Source organism: Panicum virgatum, chromosome 1K (assembly GCF_016808335.1).
Source record: "Panicum virgatum strain AP13 chromosome 1K, P.virgatum_v5, whole genome shotgun sequence".
NCBI lineage: Eukaryota > Viridiplantae > Streptophyta > Magnoliopsida > Poales > Poaceae > Panicum > Panicum virgatum.
In genome coordinates this window covers 52,922,026-52,937,439 of record NC_053136.1, presented here as the reverse complement: position 1 = coordinate 52,937,439, position 15,414 = coordinate 52,922,026, and the positions used below count along the sequence as shown (strand labels likewise).

General features: G+C 45.4%; 2 protein-coding genes across 3 annotated transcripts; one reads left to right on the top strand and one right to left on the bottom strand.

Annotated features, from left to right (window-relative positions):
- The first annotated feature begins 3,781 nt into the window (after window positions 1-3,781).
- On the top strand, window positions 3,782-7,045 carry LOC120643464. Of its 2 annotated transcripts, XM_039919831.1 has the most exons (5): window positions 3,782-4,010; window positions 4,140-4,300; window positions 4,728-4,833; window positions 5,614-5,982; window positions 6,325-7,045. In XM_039919831.1, exons 1-5 carry the CDS (start codon window positions 3,803-3,805, stop codon window positions 6,588-6,590), a joined length of 1,110 nt encoding a protein of 369 aa, XP_039775765.1. In that variant the 5' UTR covers window positions 3,782-3,802; the 3' UTR covers window positions 6,591-7,045. The 2 variants fall into 2 exon arrangements, with proteins under 2 accessions (XP_039775765.1, XP_039775772.1); XM_039919838.1 differs by lacking the exon at window positions 5,614-5,982.
- On the bottom strand, window positions 6,600-14,597 carry LOC120643477 (nuclear exosome regulator NRDE2-like). Its single transcript, XM_039919850.1, is given in 7 exon segments — window positions 6,600-8,024; window positions 8,565-8,786; window positions 10,602-11,062; window positions 11,064-11,573; window positions 11,675-12,010; window positions 12,227-12,641; window positions 14,033-14,597. Coding segments are annotated over 7 exon segments (2,616 nt in total). The 5' UTR covers window positions 14,551-14,597; the 3' UTR covers window positions 6,600-7,870.
- Between the last annotated feature and the right edge of the window lie 817 nt (window positions 14,598-15,414).

The following is a 15,414-nucleotide window of genomic DNA, read 5'->3' as shown; positions in this document are numbered from 1 at the left end:
TGTAAAAATTTTTTGCAAAGGAATCTTACTAATTTGAAGTACTAAATGATGTTTATTTACAAAACTTTTTACACAGATGGGTTGTAAATCGCGAGACGAATCTAATGATGCTAATTAATCCATGGTTAATCAATAATTAGCAGATGGTTACTGTAGCATCACTGTTGCAAATTATGGATTAAGTAGGCTCATTAGATTCGTCTCGCGATTTACAGCCCATCCATACAAAAAGTTTTATAAATAGACTTCATTTAGTACTCCATACATGTGTCGAAATATTCGATGTGACGTTTTTTTTTTTGCGTTTATGGAGTTTACGGGATCGGATCTAAACAGGGCCTAGACTTAAAAATTTAATCAGTCGCATTCTATAGTTATTTTTTAATTTATATTTAATACTCCATGCACATATGTACAGTAGGATAAATCTTCACCGTTTTTTCAGGGAAAGCCGCATGCAGTGCAGCTCAATGAATTCAGGCAACTTTATCTCTCTTCTCTGCGTAGTACACCGTAACCTGCCCTACGCACTGTCGATGGCCAGCGACCCTGGTGCCGGTCCATGTACGATTTCGTGCGTGCTACACCACCGCCTGCGCCTCTGGCTTCAATGCGTGCGTGCACGGATGCTATTGCTCGGAGGCTCGGAGCTATTGCTGGTGGCGCGGAATGTTGCGCGGCGACGGCGAGCCATCAACGCTGCGCTGCGCACCGGAAAGGAAACCAAAGATGTTACGCTTGTGCTTGTAATGGTCCTCCAGTGGGTGCCGAGGAGGACCTCCAATCTTCGTCATCAGGGGTTCAGGGGTGCCAACGGTGAACAACAGTGGCGGAGGGCCGGATCGGATGATGAAATGCTGTGGGTCGCCCTCGCTGTAGTTGCTGCTCCCACAACAGTTGACTTTGAGCAGTAGCTAGGCAATAAAACTAACCGTCCAGTTCGAAATTTTGTTTGCACGCAAGCTTATACTTGCTGATCTGAACTACACTGGTTCTTGCCATGCAGTTGTAGTTCTTGCTTGCCATCCTCGATCATCAGGCGTTTTAATCTGAAATTTCAGATTAAATCCAATTTGCATTTGGAAGTTCTTGTCAGCAAGTCATCAGATCATCATGCATACCATTACCCGCTACAAACCTTTGCCAATGCAATACCTACATCTCTTCAGATCATCATGGGAAGACACATATATAGTACCTTATTACTGGCCATTAGTAGAAAGCAATGGCTGTGTTAAACCTCGTCACTGTACAACAAACAGTACTGCAGCCTGATAGAATAGCGCCGGTGCCTGATTACTTAATGCAGCAGTGGCGATACGGCGGATTAGGTCGCTAGGCGCACACTTCTTTCGGCGAGCGCACGCGAGATGCAACGATGGCATCTAGTGTCACGCACATGGTTTGCCGCAGTACTGGCGAGGCTTGCACTGCGCCTGCGCGCTCGGAAAGTCGCGCGTTCTACTGCTCTTGGCAAAAAAGCGCTTGGAAGGTGAAAGTCGCCAATAATTCCAAGCTAGGAGCTACTACCCTACCCGGTTCTAACATGGATTGCATTGTCGGGAACGGGAAGCTGTAAAACTGATCTGCTCTGTATCGGCGCCCTGCGCCATTTCAATTCCTCTCTTGTTCTTGTTCACGTTTCCTATCTTCCACAGCAGAGTAGCAGACCTCTGGCCTCGTCTCGATTTGCAACCATGGCTCCTATGTATAGATCAATTGTTGCTTCTCCAACATCACATCCTTCTTTCAAAAAAAAACATCACACCACAAAAAGGTACATTTACATAGAGCTAATCTTTTTAGGTACTATTTATTAAATGGCAAACCAAATGACTCACTAACCAGTAACCACCAAGCTTGCACTTGGGGACAAATCCACTAGGAACATAAGTACATGAATCATCAGCATGGACACAGGGCGCAAAAACGCCTTTCCTAGCCGCGCTACCGCCATCCATTCCCGGCATATAGGATAGGACGCTACACCACACAATAGGACGGCCTTGCAATGCAAGGTGTGTCAACCAATCATTCCAAGAGCAGGTTAAGGCCACGGTAAAATAAGTCCCCAACCCAATGGCCAACGTTACAGAAGGACTGAAGGACAGGTAAAAAAATTGAACAAAACAAGATGGAACGGTCAGCGTCGCAGAAGGCCAGAGATAGAGAAGGTGTCATGCATTGCAGTATGCACAAAAGTATACCTATGGCGCTGCAATCACGAACAGCAACAGCTACTGCACTGTCACGGTGTCACCACGCATGATAGTGCGTGGAAGCAGCTCCCAATGCAAGGAGTGGCAATTTTTATCTTGCTTTTGCATTGACCGTTCACGGAAAAGAACGGGCAAGTAAAGACGAGAAGAAGGACTAGCACTCCGCTGGAAAAGATAAGAGGTCACGCCCAAGCCCACCATAAAATTGTCTCTAAACTCATGGGTTTACGCAAAAAAGAGTCGTATCAGGTTACAGATACACGTCAGTTTTAAGTACTCGTTGGCTGCCTTTCTTGACCCCCTTTAGGGAGCTCATTTCTGTTCCAGGTCAGTTTGATCTCACTTTTAGACCGTGTGTGCTTTATCGATCAATCTGCATGTATCTCTCGATGCAAGATACACATCGGGCGATGTTTGTATGACGACGACTTTAGTTTTTCGGGATTTACAAAATTTAAAATACTTCTTCTCTTATTGTATTGATATGGCAGAGACAATCAATGATAGTTTTGGTACAGGGTGCTTTCGACAGAGAAGTTCAGATAACAGTGAGTGAGTTCAGATTCAGAAAACTAGTTCTTTGGGATCCATATTCTTGTATTCATATAGTACTAACATATTTTGAAATTAACTTCATATATAGAGTCATCCCTAGATTTTCAGAGCAATGATGGTCCGGTACTTGGTACCACTGTCTCTATGATCCGAGCAATCTCCCCAACGCTGCCATTTCTGTGCTCATCGTCCTTTGGCCATTATCATTGGTGATTTGTGAAGCCAAGCCCCACACTTGAGCTCCGATAGATCAGAGTTGGTGAAACAAGTACATGGAGCCATAATAAGCTCCGCTGTCCTACAAAGGTGGCAGCAATATGGCTAAAGGGCCACCGGGCAAGCTTATCCTGCACCTGAAGCGGAAAAGAGAGAAACAGGGGACGAAAAATATTTTGGGCCTCGTCCGAAGATTTTCATCAAAGGATGCTAAAGCTACTGCCTCACTAGTGCTGTCCCAGTCTGCTGCGGCACGAGGATACCAACAAAACATCAACAGGAAGCTACTAGTACTCCACTAGCAATTACTTCGTGGCAACTTTCCTTTTACCCGTTCCCAATTTTTTTACCACGTCCTCATGGTTCACAGTAATTTTGCACTGAAAATACTTCATGAAAACTGGTAGGTGACAACACAAAATATTAAGCTAGGAGGTCTCTTAAGCTAAACAAGAACATCTTACCACTGGAAAGGAACTAGAGCAATCAAACTCAAACATAACGAATCACGAGAAAGGCCACAAGCAGTGCCGGCAACCGCACCTTTTCCCTTTGCTCTTTCGTTGCTATTCCTTTTTTTCATTTTTTTTACTACTACTTTTTCCATTGACTGGCAGTTGCACTGCTTGCTTCTCTCCTCTAGTCCTCTCCTGTGAAAAGAGGAAAATGTTTGAGCAAGACCTTGGTCCATTTCCATCCACCCAATTCGACACAGCTTTTGGTGCTCCGCCAAAAGGGCCTCCTATTTAAGTGGGCTATATGACACACACACACTCCTCCCAGCACAGCACACCACACCCCCCAACCCATCCATGACAAGCCATCTCACTCGGCCCCGGCTCAGTCCAGAGCTGTTGGCCATGGCCCTAGACAGCTACTCCTACGACTGTTGCGTGTTCCCTCCGCTCCTGGATTGGGAGTGGGATTGGGGCGAGCTGGACACTCTTGGCCTTGGAGGAGTTGCTGAAGCTGGAGGCACCGCCGTCCAGGAGCAGGAGGCCGTCTTCTTCCCGGCGACGCGTAAGACCCGCATGCATGCTCGCTACTACTCTCATGAGCTAGGCCTGCTAGCTAGGGCATAGTAAGTAGAGACGGAGCGAGAGCAGTGTGAGCTGAAGTGGCCGGCTTCCGGCGTTGTGCTGCCTGCAGCTGGTGTGGAGTCACCGGCCTCGTCGGAGGCGTCCAGTGGCTACCTGCAAGACGCCGTCGCCCACTGGAGCGGCCGCTGCAACAAGCGGCAGAGGATGGAGGCGACGCCTCCGCCTCGACGTCCGGCGACCGTCGGCGAGGATCTGCAGTTCCTTCTTGAGGTACGCTGCTCGTAAGTCGTAACATGGATGTAGACAGTACGGGTTAATTACTCCTTATTATAAGAGATGGTGATGATTCGTATTAACAAATACAGAGTTAGTGAGTAATAGTGATTACTTGAGCTCTCAAATCTCAATGAATGAAACTTTGGCGACTCATAGAGAAGCACTGCGCGTAGGCTGTTGTTCTTTGTTTGTTCCCAATAGCAATAGCAGCCTCAATGCAAATGCAATGCAGGTCCATGAGCATCTTCTAGTACTCTACCCACAGTGACGATATCGATTCACCAAAACGAAGCGAAAAGGCTGTAGCTTCGCCGTCAAAGAGTTGGCGCAGTCATGTGTCGTCGCAGTGGCGCCTTGCTTGTCTTGTTCCTCTTTTCTAACTTGTAGCGTCGTCGCTTGTCCGGTTGTTCTCGGCCTGCAGAGCTTCTGGGATTCTAGCGCCGAGGGGGGCGGCGGCGACGGAGATCTCCGGCAGGATTTGAATACCACGATCCCGGAGACGGAGATATGCTGCAGTTTTGTCTCAGGTGATTCGACACGTCCTTTTCAATACGTGCACGTTGCCACATCCATATCAATCACCCCTGCTTGTAATTACCTGTTCATTTAAACACTAGTACAGTAGTGCTCATAGAGGCCCTGTTTGGATCGAGCTATGTTTCATAGCGCGCACATTTTCCGAGAAAAAAATCTTGCATACATGAAATGCTAAATGAAGTTTATTTGCAAAATTTTTTTAGAAATGGATATAATTTTTCATGACGAATCTAATGACGGTAATTAATCGATTATTAGCTACAGCGATGCTACAGTAACTATTCTCTAATCACGCGATCAAAGTCTTCATTAGATTCTTCAGGATTCTTAACGCAGAATTCTGAAGTTAATTTTGTAAACTGATTTTATTTAACATCGTAATTAGTGGTCAAAATTTACTAGCACTCACTAGCACACACAACCGGGCAGAGTTAATCAGCAATCGTTTGTTAGTACTCCGATGCTGTCAGAAGATAGCAGAGGAAGCAGACAGCGCCGGTTGGCAACAACAGCTACGGACAAAACAGTGGTTACTAGTACTTGCTCGAGATCAGCCCAGTTCTGAAAGATCACTGAAACTGGTAGACTCTCAGTCAGCCCATTAGTCGCTGGATTCACTGGGCTGCTGCCTGCTGCACAGAGAGAGATTGATTAAATGCCGCGTAGCGAAGGTGTTTGTTAAATTGTTAGGCCATAGTCGCAGTGCCATCTCCCGTGTTGGAAATAGTTGAGCATGATAACTCACTCCAGTTTAAAGCTCGGACGTGCAGGGGACGACGGGTCAGGTGCGTCGGGCAGGGAGGAGCAGAGGGCCCCGAGCAAGCAGGTGCTGCCAGCGCCAGCGCCAGCGCCAGCGGCGCGGCGCGGAGGAGAGGAGGCGGCCGCGGTAGTCCCCCCTCCTCCTCGTCCTCGCTTCCCCGCCACCGTGCGGGGCGCTGCTCCCCTGCAGCCGCGGCTGCAAAAGGCGACTGCAGGGGCGGGGACGGGGGCGCCCCACCGCGCGCCAGCGCGTCGCGACGATCGCTCGCTGCCGCGGCCCGTCGTCGGCTGCTGCGAGCCCTCCCGTGCGGGGGCGGGGGCGGCGGCGGGCGCGGCCGCCACGACGGCGCCCGCCTCTGCTTGTCCCTCGCTGCTGGCAGGTGGGTTGGGTAGCTGACCGGTGGGCGGCCATTTACTTCGTGCCGCGCATGTGTGCGCTGCTGAGGCTCTGGCAGCCACACTGGTGCGCCGAGTACAGGCTACAGCCTACAGAGCAGCAGTTGCAGGCAGCCGCAGCAAAGATTGCGATTTTTTGAACGTATTGGCATCCGGCCAAACTAGCTGCTTATGGGCAGGCTTTCAGCTAATCTGCGGTAGATTCTACAGTTTGGCTTTCACTTCAGCTTACAGTTCCTGAAAGCCAAACAAACAGAGAGCTTACGGAGTGCTGTGACTATTTGCTTTGAGGGTATTAAAAAGTTTTTTTTTCGAATATCTTTCAGGGGAGGAGAAGAGAGGAGTGATGTACCCATTTGACGTCGTCAAGCCGCTGGGGTTGGACGCTGGCCGCATGACGACGCTGGACGACGTCAACCAGAGGATCCTGAAGAGACCGGCCAGACCGGTTCGGCACCCTGTTGGCCCGTTCGCGTGCGGCCCCGCCGTGACGGCTCACGGTATAGGCCTCTCCGGCAAGGCAGTCGTTAGCCTGACCAAGATCAGAACGGGAGGAAAGGGCACAATAACCATCATCAGAACAAGAGACTGATGGATGGGATTGGGATCAACCATTTCATTTTGTTTTAGGAAACTGAACCGAGTTGTCATCATGTTAGGAGTAGCTACTGTTGTAAATACAACCCCGGGTTTCAATTCAGGCCTCTGCTATGTCTACTTTGACAAGCTAAAACTCTACTGTACATAAGCTGAAGCTTAAACTGACGGGTGGCAAACTTGAACTTTAACAGTTAGCACCGCAGCACCGTGGAGTCAGGAGCATGCCTTCGTCATCCTGGGTGATCATCGCATTACTAACAGGGCATGAGGCAAACCATGATAAGAGACAGATTAACCAGATGCAGCCTGGCACAAGCGCACGATGATCCACCATGTCCCATATCACTGAGCACTGTACATGAAGCAGCACTTCATCCACCAAGCATCAACCGTCATGAAATGAAGAGCCAATGCAGTACTCAAACAGTCAAAACACAACTAACAACATTACTCACTGAGGCAGTGGAGTTGATCCAACCGGCAGTCTTTGGGGAATACATAATGTCCACTTTCCGTTGCCACTACTTTTTTTTTGTCCCTCATGTATAGTACTGTAGTCTGTAAATCTTTTGACTTTGCAGTATAACTTTTAAACTTTGAGGACCTAAAGAAAAAAATAGACCATAGTAATTATTTATTGCCGTGTATGTGCAGGACTCCCCCTCTTGTTTTCAACAATACGCCAGGTGGAGTTACATATTAGAAGCCTTTCTTTGAACAGTCAAGTACACTCCAAGAGTCGTAACCTGCTTCACCAGAAGAACCATGAGAGAGAACTAAATCCTAGGGGGGGGGAAAGAAGCTAGAAAAACATGCTCGCTTGAGATAGCATGAATGCTTGCCTGAGGCTGTAGTTTTACAAATAGTTAACATAAGGATCCGCCGCTTTTGCTGTTTTCGTTTTGCAAGTCTTCCATAGTGCCAAACTTATGCTAGCTGTGCCATGGTTTCTTCACAAGAATTGCCCTACTGTTCTAGATTCATCTTGTCTAGGGCCCAATGAAGACCCTTCTGTACTTCCAATAAGAATGTGTCAAATCAGATAACCGGAGTGACAAGCAACAAGGTCCATATTGAAGGACGAAATACTAAAACATGGTCATATTTGGCAAGGTAGTCAATCCAAAGGCATGCTGATCATTGTACATTGCATCCATCTTGTACACTGCAACGTAAAACCAATCTCTGTTGAAACCTCGAAAGATAATGATTGCCGACAATGTCATGTGAAGCAGTCCTGGAATTCTTGATACAAACCAGGGAAACATTTAATCATGTGTCTGTTTCATCTTGCAAGAGTATCTCGTAGATGTCAGTGCGGATATTTAATTCCTTGTCACGCATCACTTCCTGGAGATCTGATAACTCTTTCAGTGTAAGAACCGAGCTCAACTTTTGGAACCCGTCAAGCCATAACCTTTTAGACCTGAAAATTGTAAGTATCAATCAAAGAAATAGTCAATATAAACTAAAATGAAAAACAAAAACTATTATTTGAGTCTTAAGGTAATTAAACTAAACATAGAAGTAATTGTCAATACTAGAGGACTCCAAAACAATTTGAAACATGCATAAAACTAAATGCACTTGGTGTCAAAAGGTTTTCTCCAAGTCACATGGGAAGCAAGGAAGGCAAAAGCCCCAAGATGTTCCTACCAAACAGTTCATAAGCTGTTTAGGTGTTGTGGCAACATAAAGAAACAGTGACAGCATTTTCTTCTCATAGAGGAACATCATTGAAAGAGCACTTGCACTTGAATATCAACAGTTGAAAAAGGAAACATAAACCTCCAATAAGATCCATTTTTCAAGGTTAAGCACCAGGAGAAATTATAAATCAACTGCCATAACAATAAAATATGTTTGTTTCAAATTGACTACATAAAGATGATAGGCAGACTGTAAGAAAAAGACACTTATATAGCCACACGAACATCAAACTACAGCATTATATTAAGTGTCATACCACGGACAAGCATGTATAGCTCTGAAGAATACACGCCGTGCTGCAGAAGCATTGCAGGCTTTTTCTGCCTCATAAGCTAGATAACAGCGCCACAACAGAACGGATTTCTGCAACTTATCATCAGCTAGAGCTCTCTCAAACAGACTGTGTATTCTATTGTCAGATCCTGCTTTATTCCATTCGAAGGACAAAGCAAAGAGCAAGGTAATAATGGAAGGGTCCCTGTTGCACCCAAATACAAAAAACTAAGTCAATAGGCAGGTATGCAACACCACCTAGTCTTCAAGATGTTTGGTGAAACTAAAATGCATGCACCCATGAAAGCTGAATACAGGAAACAAGGCTATGTAGCACAGCAAGGTCAAATATACTTCCATTTAAGAAAAATAGCATAAACGAAGTACTATTACAGGTGGGCTATTACTATAACTATAAGGCATAAACATTTACAGCAGCAATGACATTTAATCAAAGTATTATACAAATATTTTAAATTTCAATCTGAAAACATATGGCATAAACATAGAAGAATGCACTCTGAAAAGAAGTTCGAACTTGGAAGTTTCTTGGAACGGAAGAGCATGTTCAACTTTATTTGCAATTTTTTCCCCGCAAAAGAAAAGAATCTGGAAAATTTAAGGCAGTAATAAAGATGGTAGTAAATGTCACGAATGGATGAGGAAGATGGACTACTCTGTTGTTAGTATTGAGATATGCCCAAAGGGCTATATATACAAGAGAAGACCCCAAACCCTAGACTAGTACAATGACACTTATACCCTTAACACCCCCTCTCAAATGCAACGTGAATGCAATGACGTTGCATTTGGAGAGTTGAGACTAATTACTAGACTTAAACAGAAATATGAAATTGATACATCCGAAGCCCAAAATCAAAGACGACATCAAAGCGTGCAACTCTTGAACTTGTCGATGTAAATGATCTCCTCCACAAGAGGGTATCGCCTTCACAACCGTACTTCAGCGAATAGCCCGAGTCTTCACAAACCAGTACATCAACTCCTCAATCACGAGCCTTGCTTTGGAGTCTTGAACTTGACAATAACTTGAGATGTGTCAAACCAGCCAAACGGAGAGGAGAATGAGAGATCACTGCTGCAAGACGGCAAGCAGGAGGACATGTGTTGATGACGACGAATAGACGGCCATTGATCATGATGTGGAGCAAAACGGCTCCGAAAGGGACCAAGAGGGCAAAGGTCGCATCAACAACTGATGATGGGGCAGCCAACCCCGAAAAGAAAATGAAAGTGGCTGATTTGGCAACTAAGATATGTGGACACGCACGGCTTTGACGAACTGAAGAAGTGTATATGGACTTAGGATCGACGTTGATGCATATGCAGCAAAGGCAAATGACGCTAATGCTAGCAGCAGACTTGGATGAAAACTGATGGAAATATGACACAATATAGTAGATACTAGCAGCAGCAAGCAACATGCAAAAGCAGTAGAAATTGCAGCAGCAGCATACAAACGGCAGGAACAATGGGGCGCAAACCATCTCAATCGAGCCTCCAACAGCCCAAAATGAGGCCCCAACAGACCTGCAGGCCCAAATTTGACCCACACATCACGGGCAGGCAAAGCTGCAGAAGGGTGGGCGGCGGCGCTGAAGCAGCAGTGAGCACAGGCACAGGAGGTGGGGCACGACGAGATGACGGAGGGAGCGGCCGGCGACGACTAATCTAGGGTTTGGGGTCTTCTCTTGTATATATAGCCCTTTGGGCATATCTCAATACTAACAACAGAGTAGTCCATTTTCCTCATCCATTCGTGACATGCTCTGATACCATGTCACGAATGGATGAGGAAGATGGACTACTCTGTTGTTAGTATTGAGATATGCCCAAAGGGCTATATATACAAGAGAAGACCCCAAACCCTAGACTAGTACAATAACACTTATACCCTTAACAGTAAAAAGGAAACAAAGAGAGAGAAAATTATCCATTCTGAAAAGAACTTGGAACATAGATGTAAAAAAGAATTATCATGGAAAAGGTGCAGTTTCACCTTTGACTGCATTTGTCAAGTTTGAGACGGAGATTATTCGATACACTGTAAAGAGAGCTCGCGATTAACATGGCTGAGTATAATTTTGGATTGTATGGATATTTGTGCACTCCTTGTGATACGCTTGGCCAGACCCTTGAGAGACTCAATTGGTTAAGATTTTTCTGAAGCAATTTGATGTAGTACACCCATAAATCCTCAAACTCTGACTTATGGCTGCTATCTGAACATAACATATCCTCTATCACTTCAAGACCCGAAGAATAACCTGATGTCATACTTTCAAACAAAGAAGCTGAACATATCAGAGCAACAGAATCTTCTTTTATACAACCAGAAGCAAATGCAGATCGCAAGCTTCTAATCTGCTCCTTGAACCCTTGGCGAGCCCTCAAGACCTGAGGCCTTGAAATAGGGCCAATGAAAGGAGCATATTTTACATTACTCCCTAAGCAGGATAGACTCTGCATCTACATCGATACCAAGCTTTTTCAGAAAGGATTCAACATCATCTTGTGCAGGTGTATCTTCAGCATCAGGGTCTTCTGCATCATTTCCATCAGTTGATGGTTCCACAGATTCCTTTGTGTCAGTGTTTCCAACAGAAGGATCAAACCAGCCACTCCAGCCTCCTGTTTCAGTCTCTTGTGAACTTTCTTGTGCAACCAAGTTTTGTCTACTCTCCTCATCTTTAGCTAACCATGCAGACCATCCAAGAGCTCCATCTTCCCCTATTCTGGCACCACCACTGTTCCAAAAGTGTTCAAAGAGCCTTTGCTTACTACTTGTGGTAAGATACAGGGGAGGGGAGAATAAGCTAAACTCCATTTGTGCCTGAAAAAGCCCAGTTGCTAATTCTCGATGTCCTGTCTGCCACTCAAATCGGCATAGATTCACAAATATATCGACTAAACCCAATTCTAGCTGAGCTAAGGAAGAAGATGGTGACTTGGGATCCATATTTTCATTAACCTGTGTGAAAAAATAAGAAAAAAAAACATTAACAATATTTCAGAGTTCATAGGGTTCTGGGAAACAGAGCAATTATTTATGGAGAACCACTGAAGTTAAACCTGCCTACATAGCTTGGTGCATGCTGCAGATAGAGCCTGTACAGCATACACATAGGATTTCCGTATTTCAGAAACTTTGAATCTGGAGAACTCCCCTTGACATAGAAGCAGGTACTGTTTCCACAACTTGCAACTATCTGGGTGCTTTGTAAGTATTTGCTCCCATTTACCCAAGAGATTCTCAGTGCTGTCCCTCTCGCCATATGACTTCAGAAGGAAAAGCAACAATTCCTCATTATCTGGATTAAGCTCCACAGCCTTCTCCAATATGCTAATTTTCCTTTCCGTAGTCTGCAAACGAGCAGCCTTTTGTGGCTGAGTACTAGCAACTTTGTCCTGCAATTCACAGCAGAGAATTACAAAACAGAAGAGCGAAAGATTGACTGAAACAAAACTCTAGTGGTGAATCTGAATTTTAGAATGCCATTTGTAAGGCCAAACTATTTGTCAGCATGAATGGAAAAAATTAACTGGCAACGATACTTGGACACAGTAAGCATAGTTTGTTTAAAGAGATATCACATATATAAAAAGCATAGAAATTCATAATACCTGAAATTGAGCAAAGGCCAACCAAACTTTTTCATCGTTAGGACATTCCCGAGTCATCTTATTAAATTCCCTTGTCCTCCGAAGTATTTCATCTTCCCAAGATTCCTCCAGCTCCTGTTCCACAGTTGTCCTTTTCACAGGAAGTGATTGTGCATCTAAGGGCACAAAATCTTCAGCAAGCATTGCAGAGGTATCACCCTTAGATAATTTCAGGTGTTTGAAACCCTTGTTTCTTTCAAAAACTGCATTTTTTGCTGAATAGTAACGACCCCCAGCTCTCACTTTATTATCCAGTCCATCCAAGTCTGAATCCAAATCAATATGTGATGAACCAAACCTCCGGTTAGAAAACATAGACTGATTGAAACCACGTGCCTCCAGCATGCTCTGAGATCTGTAACGGGCAACATCCATTCTACAGATTTCCTTGAGGTGTTAGACTTCAGTAAATAGAACAGCACATCAACATGTGCTGCCAACACAAGTTCAAGTAATTGACATTAATGTTATGCATCTGCCCTCATTGCTAGCAATCCCAACTATGGCAGAGCATATTTATCAACCCAATAAGGGTGTTGAATAATGTGCTGATTTGAATTATTGGATATCAAAACTCTTAAGTTTTGTTTGCAAACAGACAAGGAATGAGAACCTGGTGCATCGTTTGGAGATAGAAGGTATAAGGAAAATACATCCATTTAAAAAAAAAGAAAAAACCTAGACGTGCCAGTCACTAAATTTACGATATTTTCTCACACCTATAGAAAACAGCAGCTAGCTATATAGTAGTGTTGCAGTTGAGCAAATCGACTGTCACAGTAGTTAAAAGAATTTATTGTATTCATATTATATACTCCCTCCTTCCCCGTTTATAAGGCATGGTGGAACATGACACGGTCTTCTAAACAACACTTTGACCATTTATTTATCATATATTATATCACTTTTGATTATAAACTTATAATCATTGTAAAATATATTTGATTATGAATCCAATCATATGAAATTTGCATTATAAAAATAAAAATTTAATAGTCAAATTATTGGTCAAAGATGACAAGGTTTGAATCTTGATATACGTGTATGCCTTATAAACAGGGAAGGAGGGAGTAGTTAAAAGAATTTATAGTATTCATGTTATATTGTTCTGTGATAAAATTTCAAGTTCAGTTACTCAGTATCAACATGCTGTAGTGTTACCAAGGATCAAGACCTGGCGAGTCACATTATTCTATTGATTCACTAGCATTTAAAATAGCCTTATTTTGGAACATTCTAGATGTAACAAATACAAATAGAAAAAGTGCAACGATTGTATATAACGAGCCATAGTTTAACTCAAAAACTATATATCAAAATGCTGGCCCAACCCACCATTTAACTCTGGATTGGACTAAACAGGTAACAGGTAGATAAGATACAAGCTATCATACTAGGTTTAGTGGAGGCTGGTGAACATTCCATAATTTACGGTCATAACTAGGCCAATGAAATTTGGTCAACTTGATTAGCCCAGGTCAGGCCTCCACTTGCTGATATCTTTTCACATAATAGTATAATACTGATGCTGAGAACTTAGATTTCACACTAGAATAACCCAGCTAACAGTTTGCACACCTTGTCATCATGTAATCTAACACAGTTATTCCGTACAACTACAAACAAAATGTTAGATAAGTACCTTCAGCAAACTAACAGCACAACAAAATTGGCCATGAATTCAGCAGTTCAGCACCATAGATTCGCTAAGGAACAAGCAATTGGATCAGTATAGCTGCATTGATAGTTCATGATCAAACACTTCACCTGTAGAGGGATCCAAACGCCAGGTTATCATGGTCGCCCTTTGCGTCGACGTAGTAATCCTTGACTGGCTTCGTCTCTGACCCAGCCCAAGCACGAACCCCTGCCTTCCGCGACGCCGATGCCCCATCGTACCGGTCCTTCTCCCGTCTCCGCTTCCTCCTCCCCCTCTCCTTCCTCTGCGAACCCCTCTCCTCGTCGGAGTCCGTTTCCGAAGGCACCAGCTCGTACTTTGCAGGGGCGGGAGCCGGCGGCGCGTCATCGTCGGACGACGGGCTTAGCGGCGTCGGGAGCGACGAGGTGGTGGTAGGCGGGATGTTCAGGGAGGAGGCATCGAAGGAGAAGCTAGGGTTTGAGAGCCACTGAGATTCGGCGGTGGGCGCGGAGGAGGTGGACGCGGCGAGGGGGAAAATTGGGAATAGAGAAGATGATGCCGTGGACGGGTGCGACTCGTGTCCTTCGCCGGCGGCCGGGAAGATGGCCGTGGTGACCGGCGGCGAAGGTTCCGGCGAGGGCTCCATGGCGGGTGCGAGCTGACGAGAGAGAGGGAGGGGGGAGGGACAACTGACTGTGGAGCCCGCGATTCAGTATACGGGCTTGTTTTTACTTCATGTATGGGCCGATGATCAATGATTGTTGCCTGGGTCCAGAGAGGTTTGGTGAGAGTGGGCCGATAATGAAATTATTCAAAAAAAATAGTTGGCCGGTATGAGCGGGCTGTGATTTTGGTCGTTTAGCTAAGGAGAAGTCCTCGCCACCTACAGTTAGTTGAGAGCAGGAGACCGCGAGGCGATCGGTGTCCGGCGCCGATCTGCTTGTTCCCCTTCCACTCTGGTGGCCGGACAGGCGCCGGAGAGGATGGGGAACGAGGAGTGAGGTGGTCGGTGTATAGGTGCCTATCTACTATAGGTAACTCAGTCTTGGCAGCTCTCGTACGGTGGAGGCGGGATTGTAGCGGCGGAATAAGAAACTCCAGCTTCTTCTCCACCTCGCTGATGAGTCTTCTAATGCTAGTGATGAGCCGAAGTGGTGTGTGTCCCCTGGATCTAGAAGTTTCAGGTCTCGTTGGGTTCTTTTGTCCCTCTCTTGTCGTCGTCGATTCGGAGAGGTTTGCTTACCAACCGGAGATGAAATCGGGTTGGTTGCTAGTTACCACCTGTCTTGGTGGTTCAGTTCCCCTTTGGGGTTCTTCGTCGTCCGGCGGATTGAAGCTTCTGCAGGTTCTTGGGGCGTCAGGTTCCCCATGGCCCGACGATGTGATGGCCGCCGGTTATCTTCTACGGCCGGATCGTTCAACGACAACAAAGCATGTTGTTTTCAATATGGTGCTCAAGACGGCAACAACAAACTTTCTTTCTTCGCCGGGGAGGAGGCCGGCCTCAGGT

Bases quoted from the DNA above. Each gene is read 5' to 3' on its own strand.
- LOC120643464 (XM_039919831.1), top strand. From the start codon at position 3,803: ATGACAAGCCATCTCACTCGGCCCCGGCTCAGTCCAGAGCTGTTGGCC. The intron at 4,011-4,139 runs GTAAGACCCGCA...TGCTGCCTGCAG, and splicing joins CGTCTTCTTCCCGGCGACGC to CTGGTGTGGAGTCACCGGCC. The intron at 5,983-6,324 runs GTGGGTTGGGTA...AATATCTTTCAG, and splicing joins TTGTCCCTCGCTGCTGGCAG to GGGAGGAGAAGAGAGGAGTG.